This window comes from Homarus americanus, unplaced genomic scaffold, assembly GCF_018991925.1.
Source record: "Homarus americanus isolate GMGI-L3 unplaced genomic scaffold, GMGI_Hamer_2.0 scaffold56009, whole genome shotgun sequence".
NCBI classification, from domain to species: Eukaryota; Metazoa; Arthropoda; class Malacostraca; order Decapoda; family Nephropidae; genus Homarus; species Homarus americanus.
The window spans coordinates 7,336,885-7,358,927 of NW_024739542.1; the positions used below are offsets into that span (position 1 = coordinate 7,336,885).

General features: G+C 46.1%; 3 protein-coding genes across 3 annotated transcripts in view; 2 read left to right on the forward strand and 1 right to left on the reverse strand.

Moving 5' to 3' along the window:
* Positions 1 to 9,770, forward strand: part of LOC121874823 — a 217,745-nt gene extending 207,975 nt beyond the window's left edge. The window contains exons 34-36 of the mRNA XM_042379108.1: positions 411 to 551; positions 5,859 to 6,134; positions 6,502 to 9,770. Coding sequence (XP_042235042.1) covers positions 411 to 551; positions 5,859 to 6,134; positions 6,502 to 6,657 — 573 coding nt within the window. The 3' untranslated portion in view covers positions 6,658 to 9,770. The remainder of the gene's footprint in view (positions 1 to 410; positions 552 to 5,858; positions 6,135 to 6,501) is intronic.
* Positions 9,771 to 12,560: 2,790 nt separating this feature from the next.
* On the reverse strand, positions 12,561 to 13,909 carry LOC121874824 (skin secretory protein xP2-like). Its single transcript, XM_042379109.1, has 2 exons — positions 13,758 to 13,909; positions 12,561 to 13,098 (listed from the first exon to the last, which is right to left on the reverse strand). The coding sequence occupies exons 1-2, from the start codon at positions 13,907 to 13,909 to the stop codon at positions 12,561 to 12,563; spliced, it is 690 nt and encodes a 229-aa protein (XP_042235043.1).
* Positions 13,910 to 16,414: 2,505 nt separating this feature from the next.
* On the forward strand, positions 16,415 to 20,564 carry LOC121874825 (tetra-peptide repeat homeobox protein 1-like). Its single transcript, XM_042379110.1, has 2 exons — positions 16,415 to 16,469; positions 19,909 to 20,564. The coding sequence occupies exons 1-2, from the start codon at positions 16,415 to 16,417 to the stop codon at positions 20,562 to 20,564; spliced, it is 711 nt and encodes a 236-aa protein (XP_042235044.1).
* Positions 20,565 to 22,043: the final 1,479 nt, after the last annotated feature.

Consider the following 22,043-nt stretch of genomic DNA (forward strand, 5'->3'; position numbering starts at 1 on the left):
GCAGTACAGACGGGATAGTAGAGTGATCAGTATCTGAATGGATTAACAGATTAATCTTGGCAGTGGTGGGCTCTGGTAAATGATTACAGTACTGTACTGTACCTGTATTGTATTTTACCACAGTCAATTTGCTTCGAGTTCTACCAGAAAAAAGTTATTTTGAGATTTGTCCAACATTTATTTATTATTATTATTTTTTTTTTACGTAATAGCTCTATATACCCGTTCCTTCCCAAGTCAATAGGACTGGAGATAGAATGAAAAAAAATTCTAATAAATAGCAAATTTTAATGGAGTATTGGTAAGATTTATGGGAATATATTTATTATAAAACTGAAAAATGAAAAAGTTTGATAAGAGTTAGAAAACTGCTATTCATCATTAGATTGACATTTTCTTACATCCTGCAGGTGAACAACCTCCTGAAGCAAATGACAGCCGAGACCTTAGAGAATGAAGTAGGCGTAGTTGACCTACCTGACCTGACACAGGTGAAGTTCACACTTCTTGGAAACAACAAGATTGATGTAGCTTACCAACTTGAGGAGAAGGTAAGGCAGCAGCCAAGATTACAGTACAGTATATACTTTATTTGGGGTTTTAAAACATGTTGGTATTTTCTAAATTCATGGGCCACCCTGGGACCCTCTGGGACCTCCACGAACACCCTGGGAACTCCTAGCTGTGTATAGGATCTTTCTAGGACCCCATGGGATCACATTCATAATCATTTGGGATCTCCTGTTGTAGGACGAAACTATTTGCTATGTTTATTTTCAAATTTTTTTATATCTAACTCAATTCTTCTTTGTACTTATTTCTTCCTGTTTCGAATTGTACTTTGTTTTTGGTTAAATTACTCTTACTTACTTTGTTTTATATATATATATATATATATATATATATATATATATATATATATTCCTCTGTACATACATATATACATATACATGTATCCTTGATAATTGTGGGGGCAGGGCCGGATTAAGCTTAATAGGGGCAAGTGCATGCTTATCCTTATTGGGAACATTGAAACATTCAACCAGAGAGTCTTTGTTGCTTGGTTGGATCAGGAACCTTAACACTTTTCTTGTTCACAGGTGCCATGGTGGAGGGTAAGTAAAAGTTACAAAAATTGACCCCAAAACAAGCACGGAGTAGGAAACCGCCTTCGTACATCAACCAAAACAGTGTGGGGAAACAAATGCTGTAGCTGGAATCTGTAATGCCGTAATGCCATCTCTTGGCAGTCACTGCTACCACTGGCTCTCGCAGACCCGCCGCTGTCCCATGACAATTTCGCGATAACCCAGATCAATCGGTGATAAGCGTACACATGGTCACAATTGAGGATACCATGATAAATGATAAGCCAGATCAGCGATTATCGGGTCTCGTGATCTTGGGCTTACCTGGGAAACCCCGTTACTATACATTCTTCAATACTCATGGTAGCCACCACCACCACCCAGGTTTTATATCAGAATACATAACATTAACCTGTGAAACACTTTGGTAGCAGCGTGGCGAGGGTTAGGCTCGTGGGTTCTATTGAATTCAGTGGCACAAATTATGAGCTTCTTTAATATGCAAATGACTATTACTTCAAGGTAGTCATCAGATTCTCTGATGGATGGTTGTAAATCAAAGAAATACAACTTCAGTTTGGAATTTACAGTGAACCCTCTCTTTACGCGGTTAATTCAACCCACGGCGGCCCGCGTAAAGTGAGAAACTCGTAAAGTGAACAACATAACATATGGGATTAATTGAAATAGAGACCGGGCCGACCCCCAAACTGCACTTTTTCAGACACAATACCTACGTTGTAGTAAAAATAACTACAGTTGTACCCCACTTAACGCGGTCAATAGAACCCAGAGGGTCCCGCGTTAAGTGAAATCCGCGTTAAGTGAACAATAGAACATATGGGATTAATTCCAATAGAAACCAGCCCGACCCCCAAACTCCACTTTTTGAAGACACATAACTATGTTGTAGTAAAAATAACATCTTAATTTTATGATGGTACATGCACACAATTAATACTTAAGAGAAATAGAGAAATACAGTCGCCAAGTTAATGTCCATTCAAATAATGGACTCAACTCCCTCCCCCTCTTCTCACACTACACTGCTGGCTCTTCCCTCTCTGAGAAATTTTTGGGGGAAAACCACTAAATTTTAATAAATAATACCTCAAACTAAAGTTAGGATAATACAATTGACATTGCTGGATTCCTTGTAAGACCAGGAATATTTTGAATATAAATGTCATATATTTTGCACAAAAGATAACATATTTACTAGAGAAAACATTTTATCTAAAATTTGTATGTCTAATGCAAAATATATGATGTTTATATTCAAAATGATCACCAAATTATAAGAATTCCAGCAATGTAAATTATATTCTGGCCGGGTAATTTGTATGAATTTTATGAGCTAAAACAAATATCTTCAGTTAATAAAAAAAAAATATTCTTCACGACACTATCTGTCAATCAAAGTACCCCACCTTGCCTCCCCCCTCTTCCAACCGCGCGGTCAGTCCCAACCCTCCCCCCCACCCCCCACCAATCCTCCCTTCAAGAGAAGAGTGGGTGAAAAAAATAAATTTTAACATTTTGTATTAAATAATACCTCAGATTAAAGTTAGGATAATATAATTGACATTGCTGGATTCCTTGTAAGACCAGGAATATTTTGAATATAAATGTCATATATTTTGCACAAAAGATAACATATTTACTAGAGAAAACATTTTATCTAAAATTTGTATGTCTAATGCAAAATATATGATGTTTATATTCAAAATGATCATCAAATTATAAGAATTCCAGCAATGTAAATTATATTCTGACCGGGTAATTTGTATGAATTTTATGAGCTAAAACAAATATCTTCAGTTAATAAAAAAAAAATATTCTTCACGGGGTAACAGTTGGTCGGTCGGTCCCTCCCTCCCCCCCACCCCCCACCAACCGTCCCAAGGAGATGTGTGGGGAAACCAGAATATTTAACTCTTTAGTAATAAATAATACCTCAAACTAAAGTTAGGATAATATAATTGACATTGCTGGATTCCTTGTAAGACTAGGAATATTTTGAATATAAATGTCATATTTTGCACAAAAGATAACATATTTACTAGAGAAAACATTTTATCTAAAATTTTTATGTCTAATGCAAAATGTATGATGTTTATATTCAAAATGATCACCAAATTATAAGAATTCCAGCAATGTAAATTATATTCTGGCCGGGTAATTTGTATGAATTTTATGAGCTAAAACAGGCAGTCAGGCAGGGTGGCGGGTGGGGCAAATCTAAAAATAGCGTCTCGAGCCGGACACTCACCGCGTATATGTGGAAAATATCCGTGTTAAGTGAAAGTTCAGCTCTGGCGAGGCACCGTGTATATGAAAAAACGCGTTAAGTGAAACCGCGTTAGGCGGGGTAATACTGTAATTAATTTTATGATGGTATGCACACACAATTAATAATTAAGAGAAATATCAATAATATTAGGTTTTTTAACACTTACATTAGTAGAAAAGATGGCTGGGCACACGGGGATGGGGGATTGGTTCCGAGGCAGAGGGCAGATTATTGGCCCTCACCTGTATCACTTGTATCAATTGTATCACTATCCACCATAGAGGCTTGCAGGGCCTCTTTGTCAAACCCCTCAAAGTCCATGTAAGTCCATATCCTCACTATAATTATCACTATCACTGACTTGGGCCGGCTGTGGTGGGTGGCGGGTGAAGAACTCGGTAATGTTTTGATGACTGGGCGACCTTGTGCGCACCCTGCTTGCGCCGCTATCCGCGTAAAGGGGTACACGCACCGCGGAATGTGAGCATTCCGGTTTCGGCAGGGTACCGCGTAAACGTGGAAACGCGGAATGTGGGACCGCGTAAAGCGAGGGTTGACTGTATATCTCATAACTTCATGAGAGGCAAAAACAGGGTCATACACTTTGCTTGTCATTCAAACAATATACATTACATTTACGGTAGGCATATACATACACATAACTTGCGGCTATTCATACGTGCTCCATCGTAGATTTAAATTTACACTACAGAAGGGCACTTCAGGTTATACAGAAAATGGACAGTACCTCGTCACTAGAGAAAAAGGTCTCCATGGGGTAACTCATTATGTTTCATACATGTTTTATGGATGATGGAACATAATATGAATAAGTGTGGGTATTAATATACTAGATGTGCAACTGGGAGTCTAGCCCCCTATGGACCACCTGAGATATCTCTAGGACACCATGGGACTTCATAAGAAATATACAGGACCCCCTAGTAATCCTCTGGGACCCATTGTAATTTCATTAGGGATCCTTTAGGATTCCAAGGGACACCCTGGAGCCCCTAGAACCCCTAGCCCTGGGGCCCCACAAAAGCCCTATGGACCCCCTATTACACTATGGGACTGCATAAGACACCCTTGGGGCCCTTAGAGTCCTTAATGACCCCCTTGGAACTCCTTTTGATCCCCTGGAAACCTCTGAAGCCCATTAGGACCACCGGAGAACCCATAGAACTACCTTGGACCTCCCAGGTCTCCCTAAGACCCATCAGGACCCCTTGAGATTTTTTAGAAACCCCATGGTACCTTTTTAGGCTCCAGTGGAATCCTTAGGACCCCTTGAGACCCTATCAGGCCTCCTCAGAGCTCCTAGGATTCTTAGGTAGTTTTTTGGCCCCCTTATATCCCCTAGGATTTTGCTACCGAGCTGCCATCATGGAAATACTAGTAATATCTCTGTTAGCCGGAATCCCTCAAACCCGGAACTCTCCAATAACTGGAATTGAAATTTTCTTGGAGAATCGTTCCCAAAGCCGGAATTTTCCAGAAAATTCCGGCTTTTGGGAACGATTATCCGAGGGGCACGTTTTCTTGAACTTCTGAGAACATTTTTCCGTTAACCAAAAAATTCCGGGGATGAGGGAGTTTTCCTAGCTTTGAGCTAGTCGTCTCATTACCCGTAAATCTCTCATTCCCGGGAGTGCTCTGCACCAATTGTTCCGGCTAACAAGGATATCAATGTACAGTACTGTATTTGGATTTTTTCTGAGACTTCATCTTGATGGTTTTCATCTTTCAGAACGATAATGATAACACAGGTTGACTGTCCATCCAAGGTTGACTCATTTTGATGATTGGAATATTTTTCACTTTATCAAGCAAGAATCAGAGACCTTCACCTGGATTTTTATATGGATTGTTTTATTGTTCTGTGAGCCAGTGGGGCCAGAGTCTGCCCAGTGCTTGTCTGTCCTCATGAAATTTTGAACTGGGTATAGATCGGTATCTTTTACATCTGTTAGGGTAAGCTGTGCCATCAAAATCTAGCTTTCTTTAATACTTACTGTACAGTACTTAAGTTTATGTGAATACTGTGAATGCAGTTGATATAATGTTTAGTGTAGAAACATGTTGATGAAGTCTTATTTGAAGTTTCATAATGCAAATGAAGTTTGTAGTGTGTTCTCAAAGCAATGATGTTGAAGTTTAGACATCTACTTAAGGTTTCTAGAAGCCTGTCCGTTCACTATATTGGATCACCATATTGTAATCTCTGTCAGAAATTATTTACAATGCTGTAGCAATTTAAATACAATGAGACTGCAATGAGAATACTGTACAGGGTATAACATATTGAACCTTTATATTTAAGTTAGCAGATTTGACATTACTGTAGAGTTGATTAACTTATTAGAGGGCAGCAGTGCACTTGGGTATTTTATTCAACTGAGATAAACCCCTGCCTTCTAAAGGGTTAAAAACAAAGACAGAACATAATATGATCATTACATTACTTTCTTGCACAGGTGAAAAAAGGTGAGCTAGCACTTCAGCTGGATGAGGAGCGACTTCCTGCTGATCTTCGTGCATCGTGGTTCCATCATCAGGTGTCAGAGCTCAGGTGGGAGGCACCCTTGGAGATCCGTTCAGGAACCAGGGAGGTGGTGAGTGAGGCTGTGGCTCTGGAACCTCCCTATCTCGCGGCCACCATCATCTTTACCGTTATTTCTGCCATGTTGGTCTGTGGGCTGGTTGTTGCTGTCGTTCTCTACCGCAGACATAAAACTGGACAGTACCCAAAGGTAAATATTAAAACAGGTGATGAAAAGAAATGATGTTAGAATCGCTACTAAATTTTGTAATAATAACAGGTTTCCAAATACTACTGTATGTTGTCTATAAAGCAATATCCATTACCACACTAAAAAGTGAAATTGGCATATGAGGTATAGAGACTACTGTATATTCTTGAGAAAATTTATGTAAAGGTGATATAAAACTTATTAGCACAGCATAATTGATGTATTGAATATACTAAATGTGTTAAATAATTTCAAGGGTCAATAATTAACATTAATTACTCAAACTTTAACATTTTGAACCCAAACCCTTAACTCAACTGTATGTGGTCATGGGGAATTAAGGTTAACTTTTGTGTGCCTCACTCAGGGTCCTAGAGGATCCATGCAGTCCCTAGCCTTCAGCGACTCCTCCTTGGACCGACGCAGCACTTCCTCCAGACTATCAGACCAGTTCCAGCCACCACCACCACGCCGACCAACTGTTACAACCGTTGAGAACGAATACCGTAATGGACGCCATTAGATTGAAACAAGCTGTGATTGCCAAAGGCTGGTTTTTGTTCTATAGAGCAGAATAGTTTCTCTGTGTTTTCGCTGAGCGAAGAAATACTTGCAGTCGTGAGATGCATGAAATACATTAGAATGCGTAGAAGATCTTGTACAGAACTTGATATGTTGTAGATACCAACATTTTAAAATGAGCGTCTATCATAATAAAAACATATAGAGAGCTTTTAGCATATGCAAAATAAATGCTTTAGTGCTAGTTACCATCAACATAAATAGCCCAGGTTGAGTAGAAAAACTGTCTTACCAGTGTAAAAAGATACAAATGAGAACACACGTAGGCTGTTTATACAAAAGTACAAGAAATAACATCAGAAAAAGGAAAAAACTTTATTCGTATAACCATACAAGCTTAAGCCTAATTAGTGTTTTAAGTCTTGTTAAATATCTCATGTTGCAGTATTCAGCCTTGGAAGCTGTAGTGCTCTTGACAGCAAGTAAACTTCTACTACTGACAGTAAAAAAGGGAAAGTTTTGTGACTTAGATCACAAATATGGTTCTGCAGACGAGAGTATCACAGTTTTTATTATTATTTATTTTTATGACATTTGTAACAAAGGTATTGAAATGGCAGAAAATGGGAAAAATATTTTTGTAAGCATAGGAAATGCTCATGGTGATGATTCTATAAGCATGCCTAGTTACTGACTCGGTAATGGACATGCAGTTTAGTGAATTGTTTGGATTATAATTTTAGGTAAAGACACCAGAGAAGTTTGCCACTTATGTAACAATGTGAACAAAAATTAATAAATCCCCCTTCAGAAAGTAACAAAATATTATTGCTAAAGAGTTGTAGAATGTAAAACTACATGGCATGCTGTTTTCGGTTTATCTCCAGGGCTTATGATAAATACCAAGCACAGTCTTGTTGTGATCAGATGAACACAAAAGTTGCTTCATTTCCTCGGGCAGAAAACAAATTTCACATCACATAAATATTGAAAATCTATTGAAAATCTCTGTTGGTTTACTTCAAGTATGCCAAGAAGGGAGTTTTTTCAACTTATGAGATCAGCCATTTGAAGAAATTCATAATATAGAATTCTAGCAATGAGAAACGAATTTCCCCGTTGTCAATTGTTTAAAGTTGATCCAAACATCCAGCATTACCCTGTGCTCAAACAAACTTGTGTTGCCGTTAATGCCTGAGTCGAAACACTGTTTTTAACAGAAGGTTTTTCTTTCTTTAGATTTATCTTAATTTTGGTGATTCCTTTAAACAAGATCATGCGAGAGACTTTTTTGTAGATTACCATGATCATTTATTTTCCCAGTACTGTATCTAAATAAACATTTTGCTCAAATCTGTTTCTAAATGAAGAAAATGTAGAAAATGAATGAATTAGACCATGAATAGTGCACAGATTAAGAGTTGGTTTTGTGTGAAATGTATTCAAAATTATTGTATCAAGATCTTGTTTTGAGGAGCAACTGTCTCGCCACATTATTTGGTAGGTCTTCTTAGGTTTCTTGATGTGAGTTAAATCAAGTAACTTGGGACTTTTGTAAGACAAATACTTCTTATTCTTGCATGTAGGACTACAGTTCTAAAATACCATGTTAACTTGAGGAAAATTAGATTAGCATATAATCAGTATTAACTTGAACTTTTCTCTAACTTTGGGTACATAAGTATCCAAGTATCCATATTATGGGAAATGACATTCACTAGTTGAAAATAGGTGCAAGGCCGCATATTTCAGTGATAAGGACCACAACTCCTCTTTTTAACATGGTAGAAATAACCTTTGGCCTCATGTGACAAGATACAAATACTGTACTGTATTGGTCTTACAGTGAATGCTCAATGTTAATTATATAACCCATCTTGTGTTTGGAAAAGAGAAAATGAACAGTTTACACAGAAAAGTAACAAAAAAAAATAAATAAATAAAAATAAAAAATTGTGGCAAAATGTTTCTGGGGCATTTGTACATGCTCGCTTACCAATATTGTGTCTCTGTAAGTAGATTAGGTATTTTTCTAGCCATTTTTAAACATAGTTACCTTTGTATAAGGTTTCATTCATAATAATACAGTGTGTTTCCATTAGAACTTAATTATAGAGAAACAATAGTGTTTTAGCAATAATGATGCCTGTATAATAAAGCACAATCTAACCATTTACTATGCACCATATATATTTTAGTATAATCACTCGATTTCCTGAAAATTATTAGAGTTTTCTCTTGATATTATTTTATTATAGTTCATCTGGGAACTAAGATGGTCAACAAATACTGTGCTGTACTTCATCTCTCCACCCTTGTGTTGTATTTATATTAATTCCTTATTCTTTTGTGCTGGTCACATTTTCCATATTTCATCTCGGATCACTGTACATTCGTTCAGCCATTAACTCTCCCCCCCCTTTTTTTATTTTTTTTATTATGTATTAAATTAAGCTAAATTGAATGCACCCAGAGCCTTTCATTGTGTAATACAGTACTGGAGATACATACCAGTGAAGGTCAAGGGACATTACAGTAATTTTGTTGAAGAGTACCCTTTACACCACTCGAGAGTTCTGTATACTGTACGTACTTTACTTTTTTCTGATTATCAAATATAATTTCTAGGAAGATGATATTAGAAGTAAGTCCTTAACATACATTTGTCGTGGAGATCAGAATTGAGATTCTCAGCTTGCCAAAATCCTTCCAACTTGGTATGGATAAACTTATCAGCCTTAAAAATTTGGTCAAAATACACCTTTATAAAGTTAAATTGCTCAAAATCTTTTATGTAAACTATCTTCATCTCTATTTTTTATTATAAATTATGTGAAATGCTTCAAAATTTCCTTACATTAGTTATTATCCAGGTTGAAAATTAAAATGAATGATAAAATATGAAGCAAATTCGTCCCTCTGAACTTTACTTATCAGTGTTTAGAAAATCTAAGTGTTTAATTTCATCTTTAATAGGAAGTGAATGCATTTCTGTATATTTGTAAATAGGGTGATTCCTTTACTTCCCTGCTCCATTATGTGTCACTGTATTGACGTTAACTGTGTATTGGCGTCACTTTGTATTATATAATTAAGTAAATATATGCCAAATTATATTAACTATTATTTTCCTCTCTCATTCTCTCACAGGAAAGAACACTTTAGGTGCAGTTAGTTGCACTTATGCCTGGTATTGTGCTGTAGCAACTACAGTATGTGTTGTATACATCGTAGTATTTCTAGCCGAATGGTGTGAAACAGCCTCTTAACACTAGTGCATCACAACACATAAAGGTAGTTAGCAGCTATCAAACAGGGAGGTACTACCGTCTGGTGTCACGCTCGTGATGACGGCTAACCTGAAAACCTTAAGGATTCATATTACGCTCAAACGTCCACAAAACCTTCCGAGTCCCCCAGTGGAAACGTACCCCGTTTTCTCTGTTTCCCCGTCTTTGTCTTAAGGGAACTTTGAATATAATCCACGGATTTCGTAGCAGACGCTGTATGTTGGGATCTGTTGCCATCCAACCCTTTGTAATCAATTTAATTTTGCTTTTGATAGCTCAGTCAGAGCATTGTTAGTGAGGATAATAGTAGGGAATGAAACTGAGTTCATAGTCTCAGTTTCAACGTCAGAGTGTACCGTAAATTAATTCATCGAAATAGAAGTAGGTGGACTCCCTGGCCTATTTTGAGTGAGGGTGCCGCGGGCATTTCTACGGTTAGTAAGTGCTCGCCCCTTCACCCATACAGGTAGGCCATTCCACTGTGTTGTAATTCGCCCTTCTTTAAGTGATTTGACCCAATTAATAGTTGAGTGTGCAAGTGTTACAGTAACGTAGTTGATATGCTCCGAGTGAAGTCTTATTTACGTCTTTAACGTCCCCTGAAATGTGATGTCGTTGTCACTGTTAGTAAGTGCTCGCCCCTTCATCCATACAGGTCCCTAACGCAGTCTAGGCCGTGTCTGTAGCGTGGATGTTGTATCCACTATGTCTGGGGAGATGTCCGAGGTCCAGTAGGATCAGTTACCTTCGTGAGACCCGGCCGTCAGACACTTCAGACTACCTATGGCCCCCATAGCTGGCTCGTCTGGCCCTAACGCTAGGCCTGGGAGGTGACCCCGGATCACCAAGCCACACACCACTACCAGCCCCCATCATTGGTGGATGAGTGTCTAACTCAGTAGGGCTATTTGTGTGGTGGGATTAATCCACTGGGATCTTCAGAGTTCGTCGGAAAGTACCCCATGGTGGCTGGACCCCATGGCTGTTGCTTGAGTATCACTCCTGACGACTGAGTGTTGTAGTGGCAGTTGCCCTGGTCTTTTTGGTGCTAAGTGACTATAAGAGTTATGTGTTATTGAGTATGTCCCCCCAGTAGGGTTGGGAGTGTTATTGAGTATGTCCACCCAGTAATGGTGTGAGTATGTTGAGCCTGAGGGCATAGTACCAGATTTCGTCTGTTGGTACATATATATTCTTTCTCCTACATCCATATCAATGTTTAAATAAATTTTGTATTTGTATATTGTGTATTATTTTCCTACAGTATTTACCGTTATTTCTTCCCTATTACTTGATATTATCATTACACTTACCCACGAGCCACCTCTCGTCACGCTACCAATGGTAATAAGTATGAGAGTAAAAGGAATTGTTACTGACACACAGGCCCTTATAAAATGGTGGCAGTCCAGGCCCTCATAAAATAGTGGCAGCTCAGGCCCTCATACTGGGAAGATATTGGAAACATAATGCGTTGTCTAATGGTAGACCCTGCTGCCATATAGCATCACAGAAATTGTGACCAAGTCCCAGATTGCTGATCTGACTTTCTGCCTCATTTACACACAATTGTAGGGTTTCAATTGTTTCTCTTGATATTGACAAGACAACATACATATATTGTTTCTCACTTTTGATTTATTTTTTTCAGTTTTTGTATTAATTTATTATTATTATTATTATTATGATTTGTATTTATTTTATTAATTATTATTATTATTATTATTATATTTTTGTCCTCCAGGCCCTGATGTGGTATACACACTCCCCTCCTACACAACCTTTCCACTCCACACATCCTTCCCACACCACCCTTACACTCCACACACCCATCTAACACTCCCTTAATGGTCCACACGCCCCTCCTAGACCAACCTTACACTCCACACACCCTCCAAACACCACCCGTCTTAGGGGCGTCGGCTACCCAAGGAGCCCTCCCAGAGGCAGCGGTGCCCACAGGGGCCTTACTAGGGGCGCCTCCTCCCAAAAGCCCTATAGATTGCAAGGTCGTGCTGTTGTACATATTGCATACGTCCAGCAATCCCTTACTTATCTGTGATTGGTTAACTCAAATGTGAATCCATCAAATTACAGCCAATAGGAGAACAGAGCAGTCAGTCAGCACAACACCCCAACTTATGTTTTCCTTTTGGATATTCATTCTCCTTTACATTGTTCATGATGCGATGAGACTGGAAACGCGATGGGCAGTGTATTTATTTAACGTCATAACCCCCATTGTTCTAAATAATGCAAAAACAACTGCCCCTAGCGGCCTTACAGTGGCAGCTCTGCCTGGGGCACTCCCAAATGCCCTACCAGAGACAGCGCCCACAGGGGATATGCAAGAGGCTTCGGTGACACTGAGGCCCTACCATAGGCAGTGGTGACCGCAGAGGCTATCCCAATGGAGTCAGCGAACCCAGGGGCCTTCCAAAGAGTAGCATCGACCTCAGGCACCCTCGCAGAGGCTACAGAGATCCCAGGGGCCCCTCCATGGACGTCAACAATCCAAGGAACCTTCCCAGGAGAAGCAAAGACCCCAGGGCCCCCTTGCAGGGTCCCTACTTGAGGCAGGGACGTCCCCAAGGGACCTCCAAACGACAGCTGCTTAAGGGGCTCTCCTAGTGGCAGCGGCGCCTCTACGGGCCCTGCCAGGAGCAACAGAGACATCAGAGGCCCTCCCAGGAGCTGGCGATTCCCACAGGGGTCCTGCCAGGGGCTTCGGAAACTCCAGGGGTCGTCTCAGGGGCGGTGGAAACCCCAGGAGCCTTCCCAGTGGCAGAGGCACCCCTAGGGTTTTTTGGGGCGCGGCAGTGCCCCCAAAGGCCCTCCCAGGAGCGGCAGCGCACCAAGGGGCCGCCTCAGGGGCGTCAGATACCCCAGGGGCCTTCCCAGAGGCAGCAGTTACCCCAGGGGCCCTCCTAGATGCAAAGGTGCCCACATGGGCCGTCCCAGGAGGTTCAGCAACCCCAGGGGTCCTCCCAGAGGCGGTGGCGACCACAGGTGATATCCCAATGGCGTCGGCGAAATCTGGGGCCTTCCCAAGAGCAGCGTAGACCCCAGGGGACCTCCCAGATGCAGCGGGGCCCCCAAGGGCTCTACTAGGGACGCCTCCTCCCAGAAGCCCTATAGCTTGCTTGGTCGTACTGCTTGTACATATTGCATACGTCCAGCAATCCCTTACTTAACTGTGATTGGTAAACTAAAATGTAACTTTATCAAAGTACAGCCAATAGGAGAACAGAGAAGTCAGTCAGCACAACACCCCTACTTATGTTTTTTTGTTGGATATTCATTCTCCTTTACATTGTTCATGATGCGGTTGATACTATAAACGCGATGGGTGGTGTATTATTTATTTAACGCCCATTTTTCTAAATAGTGTAAAAACGACTGGCCCCAGCGGCCCTACAGGGACAGCGCTCCCTAGACACCTCTCATTTGCCCTACCAGATACGGCGCCCCCAGGGACCATCCCAGGGGCTTCGGCGACCCCAGGGGCCCTTCCAGAGGCGGTGGTGACCCAAGGAATATCCCAATGGCGTCGGCGAACCCAGGGGCCTTCCCAAGAGCAGCGGGCCTACCAACCACACTACTGTACTGTGTCACATGTGAGACCATATGTGTACACTGAAACCATGTGTGTACACTGTGAGACCATGTTTGTAGACTGTGAGACCATGTGTGCACACTGTGAGACCATGTGTGTACACTGTGAGACCATGTGTGTACACTGTGAGACCATGTGTGTACACTGTGAGACCATGTGTGTACACTGTGAGACCATGTGTGTACACTGTGAGACCATATGCCAGGAGCTGCGGCGCCTCTATGAGCCCTCTTATGGTCGGCGGCGCTGCCATGGGCCCTCCTAGTGGCAGTGGGTGCCTGTCCAGGGGGAGGCAGGGTCTCTACCAAGGGCAACGGCGACCCCAGGGACCCTTCCACATGCGGCATCGCCCCAAAAACTTCATAGTTTTGTCGTACATTTTGCATTCGTCCAGTAATCCCTTACTTAACTGTGATTCGTGGAATAAAATGAAACGTCATCAAATTACAGGCAATAGGAGAAGAGAGCAATCAGTCAGCACAACACCCCAAATTATGATTTGCTATTGGATATTTATTCTCTCGTTTAACTATTTAAATTCTGAGAGATATGACGTTAAATAAATACACCGTCCATCGCATTTTCAGTATTATTGCAACCTGAGAATAAATATCCAACAGCAAAACATAAGTTGGGGTGTTGTGCTAATTGATTGCTCTGTTTTCCTATTGGCTGTAATTTGATGACGTTACCTCTTATTCCACCAATCACAGTTAAGTAAGAGATTACTGGAAGAATGCAATATGTATGACACCACTATCCAGTGTTTTGGGGCGCCGCCACCCCTAGGAGGACCTATTGTGAGCCACAGGCCTTGGCAAGGTCCCTGGGAGCAGTGGCGCCCCATAAAGAGGCCTAGGGGGACCCACCGTCTCTGGAAGGGCCCCTTTAGGCGCCACCGCCGCTGGCAGGGCCTCTGGGAGCACCACGGTCCCTAGGAACGTACCTGCAGGCGCCCCCGTCCCTGGAAAGACCCCTGGGATCACGGCTGTCCCTGTGAGGGTCCCTTGGGTTGCCAGCGCCCCTAGCAGGGCCCCAGGGGCCACCGCTGTGTCTGTGAGGGTCCCTAGGAGCGTTGCTGTCCCTGTGAGGGTCCCTAGGAGCGTTGCTGTCCCTGAGAGGCAAATGGAAGCTCTGCTGTTCCTGGAGGAGCCTCTGAGGAGGCCGCCTTCCCTGAGAAGGCCCCTAGGATTGCCGTTGTCCCTATGAGTGCCCCTGGTGGATCCAGCGCCCCTGACCAGTCCCTTGGGAACACCGCCGACGCTGAGAGGTCCCTGGTGGCGCCTACGTGCCTGGCATGGCCAAGTGACCCTCATAGGGGTAGCGGCGATCCCAGCTTCCCTTACAGGGACGGGGGCGCCTTCAGGGGTGTTCCCAGGGACGGCGACGCCCCCGGGAGCCCTGCCACAGCAGTGGCGCCTTAAGGGGTTCTTCCAGAGTCGGTGTCTCCCCCAGGGTCCCCTCTATGGGGCGCCACTGCCCACATCAACCCTGCCAGGGGTTGTGGCGCCCCTATGGGCCCTCCTAGGGCCCGCAGCGCTGCTATGGGCCCTCCTAGTCGCAGTGGGTGCCTTTCCAGGGGCGGCAGGGTCTCTCCCAGGGGCGACGGCGACCCCAAGGGCCCTTCCACATGCGGTATCGCCCCAAAAACTTCATAGTTTTGTCGTATAATTTGCAATCGTCCAGTAATCCCTTACTTGACTGTGATTGGTGGAGCAAGATGTAACGTCATCAAATTACAGCCAATAGGAGAACAGGGCAATCAGTCAGCACAACACCCCAACTTATGCTTTGCTGTTGGATGTTTATTTTCGTTTCACTATTTAAATTCTGGGAGATAGGACGTTAAATAATACACCGCCCATCGTATTTTCAGTATTATCGCAACCTGAACAATGAAAAGGAGAATGAATATCCAACAGCAAAACATAAGTTGCCGCCCATCGTATTTTCAGTATTATCGCAACCTGAACAATGAAAAGGAGAATGAATATCCAACAGCAAAACATAAGTTGGGGTGTTGTGCTAAATGATTGCTCTGTTTTCCTATTGGGTGTACTTTGATGACTCTACCTCTTATTCCACCAATCACAGTTAAGTAAGAGATTACTGGAAGAATGCAATATGTACGACACCACTATCCATTGTTTTGGGGCGCCGCCTACCCTAGGAGGACCTATTGCGAGCCACAGGCCTTGGCAGGGTCCCTGGGAGCATTGGCGGGTCATAAAGAGGCCTGGGGGAAGCCACCGCCTCTGGAAGGGCCCCTAAAGGCGCCACGCCGCAAGCAGGGCCTCTGGGAGGGCCTCTAGGAGCACCACAATCCCTAGGAACGTACTTGGAGGCGCCCCTGTCCCTGGAAAAACCCCTGGGGTCACCACTGTCCCTGTGAAGGCCCCTCGGGTCGCCAGTGCCCCTAGCAGGGCCCATGGGTCCCTAGGAGCGTTGCTGTCCCTGAGAGGCCCATGGAAACTCGGCTGTTTCTGGAGGAGCCCTTGAGAACGCCGCCTTCCCTGAGAATGCCCCTAGGATTACCGTTGTCCCTAAGAGTCCCACTGGTGGATCCAGCACCCCTGACAGGTCCCCTGGGGGCAACGCTGACCCTGAGAGGGCCCTGGGGGCGCCTCCGTGCTGGGCATGGCCAAGTGACCCTCACAGGGATATAGAAAATCCCAAGGTCCTTTACAAGGAAGGAAGCGCCTTCAAGGGTTTTTCCAGGGACGGTGACGTCCCCAGGGGCTCCACCACAGCGGTGGCACCTTCAGGGGCCCTTCAGAGGTGGTGTCTCTACCAGGGTACCTCTTTGGGGTGCCACTGCCCACAAGGACCCTGCCAGGGGCTGCAGCGCCCCTATGGGCTCTCCTAGGGCCGGTGGCGCTGCTATGGGCCCTTCTAGTGGCAGTGGGCGTTTGTCCAGGGGCGGCAGGGACTCTGCCAGGGGCGAGGGCGCCCTCAGGGGCCCTTCCACATGCGGCATGGCCCCAAAACGTCATAGTTTTGTGGTACATTGTGCATTCGTCCAGTAATCCCTTACTTAACTGTGATTGGTTTAATAAGAGGTAACGTCATCAAATTACAGCCAATAGGAGAACAGAGCAATCAGTCAGCACAACACCCCAACTTATGCTTTGCTGTTGGATATGTATTCTCGTTTCACTATTTAAATTCTGAGAGATATGACGTTAAATAAATACACACCGTCCATCGCATTTTCAGTATTATTGCAACCTGAGAATAAATATCCAACAGCAAAACATAAGTTGGGGTGTTGTGCTAATTGATTGCTCTGTTTTCCTATTGGCTGTAATTTGATGACGTTACCTCTTATTCCACCAATCACAGTTAAGTAAGAGATTACTGGAAGAATGCAATATGTACAACACCACTATGCATTGTTTAGGGGCGCCGCCTCCCCTAGGAGGACCTACTGTGAGCCAGAGGCCTTGGCAGGGTCCCTGGGAGCAGTGGCGCCCCATAAAGAGGCCTGGGGGGAGCCACCAACTCTGGAAGGGCCCCTAAAGGCGCCACGCCGCTGGCAGGGCCTCTGGGAGGGCCTCTGGGAGCACCACGGTCCCTAGGAACGTATCTGCACGCGCCCCCGTCCCTGGATGGGCCCCTGGGATCACGGCTGTCCCTGTGAGGGCCCCTAGGGTTGCCAGCACCCCTAGCAGGGCCCATGGGGGCGCCGCCGAGTCTGTGAGGGTCCCTAGGAGCGTTGCTGTCCCTTTGAGGCTCATGGAAACTCGGCTGTTCCTGGAGGAGCCTCTGAAAAGGCCGCCTTCCCTGAGAAGGCCCCTACGATTGCGGTTGTCTCTAAGAGCGCCCCTGGTGGATCCAGCACCCCTGACAGGTCCCCTGGGGGCACCGCCGACCCTGAGAGGGCCGTGGTGGCGCCTCCGTGCCTGGCATGGCCAAGAGACCCTCATAGAGAGAGGGGCTATCCCAGCTTCCCTTACAGGGACGGGGGCGACTTCAGGGGTGTTCCCAGGGACGGCAACGCCCCCAGGAGTCCTGCCACAGCGGTGGCGCCTTTAGGGGACCTTCCAGAGGCGGTGTCTCCCCCAGGGTCCCTCTATGGGGCGCCAATGACCCCAAGGACCCTGTCAGGGGCTGTGGCGCCCCTATGGGCCCGCCTAGGGCCGGCGGCGCTTCTATGGGCGCTACTAGTGGCAGTGGGTGCCTTTCCAGGGGCGGCAGGGTCTCTGCCAGGGGCGACGGCGCTTCCAGGGGCCCTTCCACATGCGGCATGGCCCCAAAAACTTCATAGTTTGGTCGTACATTTTCCATTCGTCCAGTAATCCCTTGCTTAACTGTGATTGGTTTAATAAGAGGTAACGTCATCAAATTACAGCCAATAGGAGAACAGAGCAATCATTCAGCACAACACCCCAACTTATGCTTTGCTGTTGGATATTTATTCTCGTTTCACTATTTAAATTCTGGGAGATATGACGTTATTAAATAAATACACCGGCCATCGCATTTTCAGTATTATCGCAACCTGAACACTGAAAAGGAGAATAAATATCCAACAGCAAAACATAAGTTGGGGTGTTGTGCTAATTGATTGCTCTGTTTTCCTATTGGCTGTAATTCGATGACGTTACCTCTTATTCCTCCAATCACAGTTAAGTAAGAGATTACTGGAAGAATGCAATATGTACGACACCACTATCCATTGTTTTGGGGCGCCGCCTCCCCTAGGAGGACCTATTGTGAGCCACAGGCCTTGGCAAGCTCCCTGAGAGCAGTGGTGCCCCATAAAGAGGCCTGGGGGGAACCACCGCCTCTGGAAGGGCCCCTGTAGGCGCCACCGCGGCTGGCAGGGCCTGTGGGAGCACCACGGTCCCTAGGAACGTATCTGGAGGCGCCCCTGTCCCTGGAAAGGCCCCTGGGATTACGCCTGTCCTTGTGAGGGCCCCGAGTGTTGCCAGCGCCCCTAAGAAGGCCCATGGGGGCACTGCCGTGTCTGTGAGGGTCCCTAGGAGTGCTGCTGTCCCTGTGAAGGTCCCAAGGAGCATTGCTGTGCCTGAGAGGCCCATGGAAGCTTGGCTGTTCCTGGAGGCGCCTCTGAGGACGCCGCCTTCCCTGACGAGTTCCCTAGGATTGCCGTTGTCCCTAAGAGCGCCCCTGGTGGATCCAGCGCCCCTGACAGGTCCCCTGGGGGCACCGCCGACCCTGAGAGGGCCCTGGTGGCGCCCCCATGCCTGGCATGGCCAAGTGACCCTCATAGGCATAGCGGCGATCCCAGTTTCCCTTACAGTGAGGATGGCGCCTTCAGGGGTGTTCTCAGGGATGGCGATGCCCCCAGGGGCCCTGCTACAGCAGTGGCGCCTTCAGGGGCCCTTCAGAGGCGGTGTCTCCCCCACAGTCCCTCTATGGGGAGCCACTGCCCCCAAGGACCCTGCCAGGGGCTGTGGTGCCCCTATGGGCCCTCCAAGGGCTTGCAGCGCTGCTATGGGCCCTCCTAGTCGCAGTGGGTGCCTTTCCAGGGGCGGCAAGGTCTCTGCCAGGGGCGACGGCGCCCCCAGGGGACCTTCCACATGCGGCATGGCCCCAAAAACTTCATAGTTTTGTCGTACATTTTTCATTCGTCCAGTAATCCCTTACTTAACTGTGATTGGTTTAATAAGAGGTAACGTCATCAAATTACAGCCAATAGGAGAACAGAGCAATCATTCAGCACAACACCCCAACTTATGCTTTGCTGTTGGATATTTATTCTCGTTTCACTATTTAAATTCTGGGAGATATGACGTTAAATAAATACACCGGCCATCGCATTTTCAGTATTATCGCAACCTGAACACTGAAAAGGAGAATAAATATCCAACAGCAAAACTTAAGTTGGGGTGTTGTGCTAATCGATTGCTCTGTTTTCCTATTGGCTGTAATTCGATGACGTTACCTCTTATTCCTCCAATCACAGTTTAGTAAGAGATTACTGGAAGAATGCAATATGTACGACACCACTATCCATTGTTTTGGAACGCCGCCTCCCCTAGGAGAACCTGTTATGAGCCACAGGCCTTGGCAGGGTCCCTGGGAGCAGTGGCGCCCCATAAAGAGGCCTGGGGGGAGCTACCGCTTCTGGAAGGGCCTCTGAAGGCGCCACACCCCTGGCAGGGCCTCTGGTAGGGCCTCTAGGAGCACCACGGTCCCTAAGAATGTACCTGGAGGCGCCCCCGTCCCTGGAAAAATCCCTGGGGTCACCACTGTCCCTGTGAGGGCTCTTCGGGTCGCCAGCGCCCTTAGCAGGGCCCATGGGGGCGCCGCCGTCTCTGTGAGGGTCCCTAGGAGCATTGCCGTCCCTGAGAGTCCCATGGAAACTCGGCTGTTTCTGGAGGAGCTCCTGAGAACGCCACCTTCCCTGAGAATGCCCCTAGGATTGCCGTTGTCCCTAAGAGCGCTCCTGGTGGATCCAGCGCCGGTGACAGGTCCTCTGGGGGCACCCCCGACCCTGGGAGGGCCCCATGGGGCGCTTTCGCTCCTGGGAGGGCCCCTAAGTGCACTACCGCCCCCGAGAAGATCCCTGTGGGTGCCGCTGCCACTGGGAAGTCTCCTGGGGTCTCCAACGCACCTGGGACGGTTCCTGGGGTTTTCGCCGCCCCTAGAGGGCGGCTTCAGCTCCTGGAAGGGTCTCTGGGGTGTACGATGCCCCAGGCAGGTCCCCTAAAAGCGGTACTGCCCCTAGGAGGGCCCGTGGGGACGTCCTTTGGGGGCGTCGCCGCCTCAAAGAGGGACCCTCCAAGGGGCCCCTGGAGTCTCCTCTACCCCTGGGCCCTGGGGTTGTCGTCGGCCCTGGAGGTGCCCCTGGGGTCGCTGCCGCCTCTGGAAGGGCCCCTGGGGTCACCAACGCACTTGGCAAGGCCTCTGGGGCCCTCTATGCCACAAGGAGGGCCCATTGGTGAGCCCCTTGGAGCGCCGCCGCCCCTAGGAGGGACCCTGGGGTCGTCGCTGCTCTTCCAAATACCCCTTGGTTCGCCGAAGCCACTGGGATAACCCCTGGTGGCACCTTGGGTCACCGACGTTCCTAGGAGGGCCCCGGAGTCGCTAAATTCCCTGGAATGGCTCCTGGGGGCGCCATATGTGGTAGGGCAAATGAGAGAGCCCCAGGGAACACTGTCCCTGTAGGTCCGCTGGGGCCAGTTGCTTTTGCACTATTTATTACAATGCGAGATATGACGTTAAATAAATACACCACCCATCGCGTTTCCAGTATCATCGCATCATGAACAATGTAAAGGAGAATGAATATCCAACAGGAAAACATAAGTTGGGGTGTTATGCTGATTGACTGCTCTGTTCTCCTATTGGCTGTAATTTGGTGGATTTATATTTTAGTTGACCAATCACAGTCAAGTAAGGTATTGCTGGACGTATGCAATATGTACAACAGCACGACCAAGCAAGCTATAGGGTTTTTGGGAGGGGGCGCCCCTTGTAGGGCCCCGTTGCCTCTGGGAAGGGACCTGGGTTCGCTGCCGCCTCTGGGAGAGCCCATGGTGTCAACGACGCCCCTGTTAGGGCCCCTGGGGCACTACCTCCTCTGGGAGATCCCATAGGGCTGCCGTCACCGCTGAGCGGGCCCCTGGGGGCACCGCCGCCCCTGAGTTGGCCCCATTGGGCGCTGATGCCCCTAGGAGGATGCCTGGGGTTATTGCCGCCTCCTAGAAGACCTACGGGGTACCGCTGTCCCTGGGAGAGACCCTAGGGTCGCTGCCGCCCATTTGACGGGCCCATGAGATTACCGTCGTCCGTGGGAGGGCCCCTGGGGGCCCTGCAGCCCCTGAGATGGCCCCTGGGGTCACAGCTGCCACTGGAATGGTCCCTAGGTTCTCCAGAACTGAATTCTTCTTAGTTCAACTGAACATGCCAGTCCGCAGCTCGGATAAAGTTGGAGAGCTACTGTAGTGTTGCATGATCTACGTTTCATAAACACTTCTTTTTCAGACCATTTTATAATACAAGGTACAGTATAATGTTTAGATTTCTCAAAGACTAGCCATGTAATATAGCAAAATTTTCTGTTGTCAGGTAATAATGAAAAAAAGAATTGTACATGCAGTATATTTTTTTATTTACATTTGTATACACTACACATATATCCATTACAATATGCAATAATAGTCCAGCAGTTTGATACAAGAATATTAAAGATTATCTTTGGGAAAATTTCATTGATGCTCATTCTTAAATACTGTACCTGCACTGTCTAGGTACTGATCAGTTTTCTAGCCATTGAGGTACTCTTATGTGCTTATATAAAACCTACATTGACCGTGTGTGTGCAGGAGGAAATCAGAGAAACCAGCGATGATTTCCCGAGAGATAACTATATTACCACTATACCATCACTTTTCTCGGCAGACACATCAGTACTGGAAGTGTCATCACATTGTCATCTATTAAGTATTTCTCAATTCAACGTTTATATTGTGGACTCCACGAAAGGTTAGTTTATTACACTAGACCTTGATG